This window comes from Mesoplodon bidens, assembly GCF_964165515.1.
Source record: "Mesoplodon bidens genome assembly, chromosome: 11".
In the NCBI taxonomy this organism is placed as follows: Eukaryota; Metazoa; Chordata; class Mammalia; order Artiodactyla; family Ziphiidae; genus Mesoplodon; species Mesoplodon bidens.
In genome coordinates, this window is record NC_138167.1 from 43,681,681 (window position 1) to 43,690,777 (window position 9,097).

The 9,097-nt window shown below is 54.4% G+C and overlaps 1 protein-coding gene across 2 annotated transcripts; it reads right to left on the reverse strand.

Annotated features, from left to right (window-relative positions):
* Positions 1-4,606: 4,606 nt before the first annotated feature.
* On the reverse strand, positions 4,607-8,477 carry HOXC11 (homeobox C11). Of its 2 annotated transcripts, none has more exons than XM_081250152.1 (2): positions 7,033-8,477; positions 4,607-5,810 (listed from the first exon to the last, which is right to left on the reverse strand). In XM_081250152.1, the coding sequence occupies exons 1-2, from the start codon at positions 7,719-7,721 to the stop codon at positions 5,297-5,299; spliced, it is 1,203 nt and encodes a 400-aa protein (XP_081106278.1). In that variant the 5' UTR covers positions 7,722-8,477; the 3' UTR covers positions 4,607-5,296. The 2 variants fall into 2 exon arrangements, with proteins under 2 accessions (XP_081106278.1, XP_081106279.1); XM_081250153.1 differs by having other exon boundaries at positions 5,488-5,810; positions 7,037-8,477.
* Between the last annotated feature and the right edge of the window lie 620 nt (positions 8,478-9,097).

The following is a 9,097-nucleotide window of genomic DNA, read 5'->3' on the forward strand; positions in this document are numbered from 1 at the left end:
CCCGAAGTCTAATAGCCAGCACAACTGCTTTCTTGCCCTGCCGAAGCCAACCAGTTATTTAACTTTGCCTCCTGCATTGAAACCAGACAGTAAACACATCCAGTAGAAGCTTTGGGAGGAGGACGGGTGGGATGATGTCTTTGGCGGGCGGCGGGGGTGGGGGGAGCCTTGCTCCCCATATTATGGTTTGCGCCCAAGTTGCCCAGTGGGTCGTGTTTCCAGCCGGAGTCAGAGCTGCGGTCTGCTGGCTTACTTCGGAGAAAATCCCACTCCTCCTTTACTGGCTAACTTCCTTTTTGAAGATCTTTGTTTTCCATCTTTCCCCCACCCCTTTCTTTCTTTTTCCATCTTCCTCCTTTCTCCTTATTTGTTTCTTTCTCTTTTTCTCTGCAATTCATTTGTTTCCTTCTCTTTTTCTGATTCTTTCTCTTGTCTTCCTTAGTTCTCTCTTCCTTCTTTCTTTCTTTGTTATACAATTTATTCTTTACTCTTTTCTTTCCTCCTAAATGCTTTCCTTCCCCTTGACTTTCTCCCCTAGCTCTTCTTGTTTTTCTCTGTTGTGCTGGGCACCGTGAGGGGGAGAGCACAAGGCTCAGTAGCATCCCTTCCCAGCCCCACTGCTCAAGCTTGGAGTTGACTTTCGCCCACCTTCAGCCCTAACTCGCCTCCTCACAAGGCGAAGTGTAGAGCTGTCAGCCGCTGGCGGCCAGGGCTCAGCAGTCACTATCAGAGGGAAGGAAAAGCAGGTGCTGGGGCACATCCTGACTAACTATGCTGGCTCCCTGAATGCCCAGGTCCAGGGCTTAGGTATCCTCAAGTCCATCACCCTGAAGAAGCCTCATGCACCAGGCCTGTCTTTGGAGAAGTTGCTCCATCTTTGTCCTGACTCCCAGAGATGAACATTAAAATAGTCCCTGTTTGAGCCCACTTGATACCCCAAGGCTGGAGCTAGGGGAAATGAAGGAGCGGGGTTCTGTCAGTCCCAGGTGAGGGGCAGATCCAAGAGGTCACTCGCAGGCTTAGCAGTCCAAGGCCACATCCCTATACAGGCACCTTTGTTCTTCAAGCTCCTGGAGTGCAGCCCGCTGGCCTTCCTTCTCTCTCCGTCCTACAATCACTGCAACCTCTGGGCAGGCATTTCTTGTCGTCTTGAATTCTGTCTTTCATCAAACCCTTTGTGGACTTTGCAGGAGGCAGGGTTGCAGGGCTGTGTGTGCAGAGACTCTCCCCAACTTAATAGTCTGAGTCAAGGTTATGGGTCTCCACTTTGTGCAGTGGGTTGAGGGTGTGTGCAGGGCTGTGTGTGTGTGTGTGTGTGTGTGAGAGAGAGAGAGAGAGATAGAGAGAGAGAGAGATGTCTACAGGAGAACAAGAGGTTGTGATGGGGAAGACCTGGTCTAATTGACACTGTCCGAACTTGGAGGTTCTTTAAGGGTGTGTCTCAACAGCAGAGTGGCTGGGACTTTCCTAGCAGCCCCCAAAGCTGGATCCAAGGTGGAGCTCAGGAAGGATTAATCCCAACCTTTAAGCCTTGTTTTGCCTTAGTCAGAGATACAGCTCCAGACACCACCCCCCTCCCACCAGGACCCCAGAACCTCTCTCTTCCCAACCCCCCAGAGACCCTGAGACTTGGTTCCATGGCAAGACCAAAACTTTAAGTTTTTTAAAAAGAGAGGAGGAATCTTGTAAAACTTTTATGCCAAACAAAGTTATAAAAACTTCCCGGGCGTTGCCTTTTCCAAAGGTTTATATGAATAATAAAGAGTGCAGTCGCGTGCACACAGTTCTGGCGGGCTCTGAGCTGGGAGGGTTCAACAAACAGCATTATCCAGCCCTGGGGCAACAGGAAACCCCAGGGGCTGGCCCCTTGAGGGAATATTGGCCCAGAAACGAATTGCCCTACAGATTCCGGAGAGGGGCGGGGAGAGGGAAGGGGTGGCGCCCTTGACTCCCTTGAAGTTCAAAGTTCTTTGTCCTGGTGAGAAAAACCCTCTCTGCCTTCAATCCACTCGAGAAATTATTCCCCAGGTAGTTTCTCCTCCTCCGATTGAGAAACGGCTCCAGGTATCCCCAACTCCATTCACCTTTCAGACACCTAGTCTGTAACTTTCTTGCTTGCCTAAAGCAGAGCTCCCCATCTTCCCCATCTGGGACACCTAGAACCTGCGGGCTTTCTCTCAGAGGCGCTTGGCTGGGCTCTGTGAACCGTCTTCCAAGGCGCCCTCGCATCGCCATCCCCCAGCAACCTGGGGGTCTGCGTGACAAAGAAACACCAAACCCACTTCTCCTTTCAAGTCCCCAGGTTCCCCCTGCACCCCCAAAGACCATAGTGGGAGGGGGAGGGGCCCAGAGTGCTCTCTCAGCCCACACCACTTAATACCCTTGTAAACTCCCACGTGCGCTATAAACTTGGATTTTTACAACCAACATTCCTCCTTAGCTCCGGGAAACTTTGAACTCGGCCTCGGGTTTATTTACTGGTTGGGGGGGGATTGGGGGACTGGGAGCTGAGAAAGGCTGGAGGAGAAGGGGGGGAAGGAGGTTGCGGGCAAGGGGGTAATGGAGTGGGGGTATGGGGTGTGTTGGGGGAGCCAAGACTGTCCACTGCGGATTTGTTTACTATTTAGGGCGGAAGCGTTTTCTAACACAGGCCAGATTGGGTCGTTAAGGGCGAAATGAAACTGGGTTTAGAGGCGCGGGGTGGGGTGGGGGCACTTTATGGCGGCGTCTAGACGAGGCTCTTTTGTTCCCGGGCAGCGCCACGGCTGGAGGGGATTACCCGAAAAGGTTGAGCCCAGAGTGCCCCTGACCGCCAAGGGGGGTCGGACATCCCGGGGGCCTGAAGGTGGGTTTGTTGGGGGGACAGAGACCTCTTTTTTCTAATTTTTAGAAGGTCACCGAGGACTGGCAGCTTCCTGGGCTGGGATCATAGAAAGCTTTTGTTTTTCTTTCACCATGACACCCCGCCTTCCTTCAGAAATCCCTTCTAGAGCTGGGGATCTTTTCTGGGCTGCACATTGCAGGGAAAGTGGTAGCTTTGGATTTTAAATATTTTTCTCCAAAATCAAGAGCCATTTAGAGATCAGTTATTTTGCTTTATAAACAGGTTCATTCTATATAGTTATCTCCATCCTATTTTATTGGAAGCACGGCTGTCAGGCCAATAGCCCTTGTTATGACTAGTGGATAAACATCGTAACTAGAGATATCTCTCATGCACAAGTGCACGCGCATGCAAACGTGCATGCATACACACACACAGAGACGATCCTCAGCTGCATTCCTTCTGACACTCACTACACACTGACAGTGGTTACACACCTCAGAGGACACAAGCCCTAGATGTGTATGTGGTCAGTTTTACTCCATACTATAAGCAAAAGCGTACACATAATATTCCTTTTCATGTGCACCCATAGGCATCCGACAAATATTTGTGTGTGGGCACATGAGGCAATTGTAGGGTTGTATATACACCCCAGTTTGCAAATTTTGTCTCAAGACCTACATTTACAAATTAGAGATTCACATACCCCTGTCATCAAAAACGATGGAACCTAGATGCAATAGTCCATAGTCGTGGTGCTTTTTTCTTTCACTCAACAGAATTATATTGATGAAAACATTTTCTTCAAATTACAGAAGAACAGTTCCAAAGAAAAGGGAAAGATGAGAGAATTGGTCCTAAACCTCTGCCCCCAAATAACGAATTTGGGACAGAGATCGCCAGAGTGCCCTCAACGAATGCGCTAAAAGGACTATGGTTATCTTTATACAGAAGAAACATGCAGCAAATATATATATGGGTGTGGTGACCATCCTCATGGGTCACCTCCTTCCCCAGCGCCCCACCCCAAGACAAGCTCTTACAAAACAAATCTCTGAGGCTTTCTATGCTGGGAGACCAATGTATAAACATCAGGGTGGCCCCAGCCTAGGGTCTTGTTGTGTCTGGAGGAGCCTGGCCATTTGTGCTTGAGGGGAAGGGGCCCAGCCCTACCCTCCCACCCTCAGGGGCTGGCGCGGTGAGGAAAGGGAGGGGGCTGGTTTCTCCCCCTCTCCCTTCCCTCCCTCAAAACTGTATATAAAAATTCCAATACAGTCTTCTCATAGAGGGAAAAAGAAGAAAAGAAAAAACGAAAGCCCTACCCTCAACCCTACACATTTAACTGCCACAGACGGAGACATCTGGTGGGAGGGCGGTGGAGCCAAGAAAATTCCTATAAATTTAAATTCGATGATGGTTACAATTAACTCCACAACAAACGTGTGCTTAAACGGAAAGCGTTGCTGGGCTTTTGGACGCAGCTCGAGCTGCACGTGAGAAATGAGAGCTTTAAGAGTCTCAGTGGAAAGTCCTCAACTTGAGAGCGGGAGGAAGCTACCGCCACACTCTTGCCCCTGCCCGTGGAGAGAGGGGTGCAGGCCCGCCAGCTCTGGCCTACCTCACCTTCACACGCCTGTCCTCCTCTGCTGGGCTCTGCCCGCCTGCTTCCACCTCCTCCGCCTTGGGAGCATTGAGGGTTTTAAGAGGAGAGGGGCTAATAAAAGGGTCAAATAAAATCATAATATTGAACAGAATGAAATATCTTTATTTGCCACCAAAAAAAAAATTCACAGCAACCCCTCTGGGACAGGAGCCGGGTGGGGATTGCACACATACACACGCACTCACGCACAAGGAGATGGGTGATTCAAATCTCATTCCAGGCGAGTCCTCCCCATATCCCCTCTGGGTAGAAAGAAATGCTTGTGAAATTTATTTACAAAAATTCAGGCCTCAGCATGGGGGAGGCGTCCAATCCCGTCTCCCTACTGCCTCTTCCACCCCAATCTTTTTTTTTTTTTAAAGAACGTAACAAATGCATAGACTATAGCTATAAATTCGCGGACTGGGGCACAGCTTGGAAAAAGGTTAGGAAACCTCAACGCACCAGTTAAGAAATTTCAAAGGAGGGTTCTGCACGTTCAAGGGGGAGAACAACTAGGCTTGGGCAGGGCCTGGGCACAGACAGAGGTAGGACACGACTTTGCACACCTAACACCAGGTCAAAGGAACAGAAATTTCACAGCAAGGCGGGATCACATTTAGCTGCCCCCCAGCAGTGGGGCGTGGTGGGGTAGGGACGGGGAGCCCGGGAAGTCTCCTCTCGCAGACACGGTGTGGTAGCAGAGCTTCTCACGTGGGCAAGGGAAGGCTTGCAGTTCAAGGATTGTTCGGCTCAGGAGCCCACTACTCACGCCCTCCCCCCACCCAATCCGAGCAGCAAGACATTGTCGCGAGGTGTGTTTTCTTTTAAATAAAGATTCTTGGCCTCGGCGCCAACGGTGTCCACTCGCCGTGGATCAGACACTTTCCTTTACCCCCCTTTCCAGGCCGGGTCCCTGTCCCACACTGAGTCAGACCAAGGTGAAGGAGGTTCCGGAAAGAAGTGCGGGCAACGGCAGTGGGGGCCAGCCCTGGCCACAGTCCAGTTTTCCACCCGCGGAAAGAAGGCGAGTTAGAAAATAAAAAATAAAAATAAAATAAAATAATCTCCCCCTTTCCCCCCTCCCCCCAAAGGGCCCGGTCTGCGGTTACAGCAGAGGATTTCCCGAGAAATACTGCAGCCGGTCTCTGCTTAGTTTTTTTTCTTTCATCCTTCTGTTCTGAAACCAAATTTTCACTTGTCGGTCCGTCAGGTTCAGCATCCGGGACAGCTGCAGCCTCTTTTCTTTGTTGATATACACGTTGAAGAAAAACTCTCTCTCCAGTTCCCGGATCTGGAATTTCGAATAAGGGCAGCGCTTCTTGCGGGTGCGGGGGGCGTCTGGAGGGGAGGGGAGGGGAGGGGGCAAGTGCGAGGAGAGGGGGAGAGAGACACGTGAGACCCGGGCGACCCCAGCCCCACCGCCGGGCAGCCCTCCCGCGGGCGCAGCGCTGGGCCGAGCCACGACCTCCTGGCAGGGCGAGCTCGTCCCCCATCCCGGGCCACCTTGGGACCCGCGCCCCCTCCCCTCGGACGACGGCGGGGCTGGCGGAGTCTGGGGGAGAAGGAAGCCAGCCGGGGCCAAGTGCGCCCCCGCGGACAGCCCCCCCCCCCGCGACTTCTGCTCAGCCGGGCTCCTCTGTCCCTTCCTGCGCTGCCCTCCTAGTGACTCTGAAAACCCACCGCCCCCCGCCCCCCGAAATCTGGGGGAAGCGCGGAGAACAGGCGCGAAGAAGTGAGAACGGGCGAGAGTCGTGGGGAGGCAGGGAGGAAGCGAGCGAGCAGGCACCAAAGACACCCGAGAGGTGCTTCCGGGGGCCCTGGTGCCCCGGGACGCCCGGCGGGCCGCGCCTTCCCCGCGGCCAGGCTAGGCCGGCGCAGAGGCCGCGGGCCGCAGAGAAACGCTGAGCCCCAGGCCTGGAGCAGAGTGGAGCCCTGAGCCGCCTCATCCCCACCCCCTGTCGCCGCTGACCCCCGGCTTGCTCCGGTTTCTGCTCAGGGACACACGAACACAGTTTGAACATTTGGAAAATAAGTTTTTGAAAGAAGCAGAGCGGCCCTCGCTGGCCTCCCCGGCCTCAGGTTCTGCTCCATTGCCTCTCTCCCCCACCACTCCCCCTTTCTGAGTTTCTCCCTGTCTTTCCCTTGCCCTCCCCTTTCTCCCCCTCCACCCCTCCCCTCCCTCCCGCCCCCCGGCAGCCGGGCTCCCCATCCTTCCTTAAATGCTCCTCTAAGTTCACGATCAAAGTTGATATAGCCCGCGATGGTGGCGCTTTTAAAAATTTCACAGACCGAGGGAGATAACGGGGAGGGGGTTCACCCAGCTTTTCCAAAGAGCCCTTTTCCCTCCCTCCCCACCCCTTCTCCATCGTAAAAAGTCGAGTCGTTGGGAGAGAGGGCTTTGTAGGTTATAATAAAATCCTTTGAATGCTTATAAAACTCCACATAAAATCGGACTGACCCAAAACACGAGGCTGTCCCCGCTCCCCTCGCCTCCCCCCTACTCTCGCCCTCCCTCTCTGGCTCCCTCCCTCCTGCCCGCCTGTTTCCCGGCCGCTGCTACCTACTGGGGGCGGCTCCCTTGGCCGGCTCCTTGGCCGCCGAGTGGGCTGAACCGGACGAGCTGCGATTCGTGTTTTCCTCCTCGGCCTCGGCCGCCTCGGGCCCCGCCTCAGCCCGGGACGCCAGTCCCGAGGCCGGGGGCGCCTCGGGCTCCCCCTTGGCCTCCCCCTTGCCCGGGCAGGGGGGCTCGGCGGGCGCGTCGCCGCCACCGCAGTAGGCGTTGTCGAAGAAACGGTCGAAGGCTTGGGGCAGGACGCTGTTCTTGTTGACTGAGGAGTAGAAGCCGGCGGGGGCGGCGTGCGGGGCGCTGGGGTGGTGGTGGCCGCCGTAGGAGCCTTCGTTTTTCATGAGGATCTCGGTGACGGTGGAAGGAGGCAGGCACTCCCGGTGCATGAGCTCGTCGGCAGCCGCATAGCAGGAGGAATAGCTGTTCCGGTGGTGCCACTTGCCGGAGGGCTCCAGGCCGTAGGAGACCTCCCGGACCGGGGGCACTTGGGCCGGGTAGGGATAGGAGATCTGACGAGAGGGGGCCTGGGGCAGGAAGGAGGAGACCGTGGAGAACTCGGGCACGTAGTAAGTGCAACTGGGCAGATAGAGGTTGGAGGCGCAGCTCCCTCGCTCGCCGAAATCAGCGCCCCTCTCCTTGCGCGACGGCGAGCAGAAGTTGCCCAGGTTGACCGAGTTAAACATCGTTCTCTTCTCCTGCCGGCTCCAGATGGAGGTTTTGGACCTGATCTAGCGAGGGGGGAAATTTTGGGAAGGCGAGATGACGCGTTATCCGTCTTAGTCTCTCTCCCCGAGCACGTGATCCAAAGTAGATATTGTCATATATCAGTTCGGAGCACTTCGCAGTCGTAGGAGGGGTTCTCTCTTAGGTAAGATGGGGACGTTCAGGCGATTGGTTTGCAAACACCGCAGAAACATTATGAAAATCAATTGCAGATTTGTATTCGTTTTTCTCTTGACACTCCCCTCCTCTCCATTCCACAGAGCGAGCAAAGGAGGAGAGAGAGAGGGTTGGGGTGGGGTGGGCGGTGGGATGGGCGGGGGCGGGGGCTAGGAGGGGGTAATTGTATTTTTTTCTAGCTGCTGCTCTTTTTTATCCCCCCCAGGATTGGGAGAAGGAGGAGGGTTCTCACGTATGGGGGGGTGTCTTGCCTCCTCCCTGTAATCAGCCCAAGACAAGGCTAGGGATGAGGACCTCTTTCCCCACTGCCTGACTCTGCCAGAGATGTGAATCTTTTCCCCCAACTCTCAGGGACTCTTACCCCACCAACCTGAAGACGGTCACAGCGCCTGTTTACAAGAGTTTGAAGAAGTCGATTCTTTTCCTGGCCAGGGCTGGCTATCAAGGCTCCCTTTCCCCTTTGGAGAGACTCCCTGGAAGTGTATCTGAAGTTTCCCAAAGGTGAGGCGGCCCAGCAGCAAGCCAGTGTCCCAACTTTGTCTGGCTTGCTGTGCTGCTGGCGGCTAGGGACTCAGATTAGTCATAAACAGTGGTAAGCAGTGAGCCAGCCGCCCAGCCGGTGCCTGGTGAAGTCTGGGAAAAACCTTCTCTAATGTTGTGTTAAATATTTAGTACGAGAGAGTGGCCCTGGGTGAATATTTCATGCCTGACTTTATTGTCAATCAATGCACAGAAAGCTACATCCACTGTGGATTTTTAAGTCTCAAACCCGCAAGAAAGAGGTTGGAATGAGAGTCCTGTGTCTTCTCTGCCAGGGGCCCTTTGGGTTGGTGGCTCGGTCTCAGCTTCTTCACTGAAAAGAAGCCCAGTGTCGGCTCTAGGAAGGATATGGTGGAGGGACTGGGTTTGGGGCTCCTATCCTTGGATGATTTGGGGACTGTGAGGTGGATGGTGGGGCCAGGTACAGGTCTCTGGAATAGACCAGCAGGGCAGTGGAAGGGAACTGAGTACCCTGGGTGGGCTGGGCAGGGCCAGAGGTCACTTTCTAGTGGAAACACCCAGCCCTGCTCCCCACTCCCCGGGGGGCTGCGGCCAGGCCCTGGTGGGTGCCACTTTCCTGTTTCTCAGTCCTGCCCTTCCCTGCCAACCTCCTGGATGG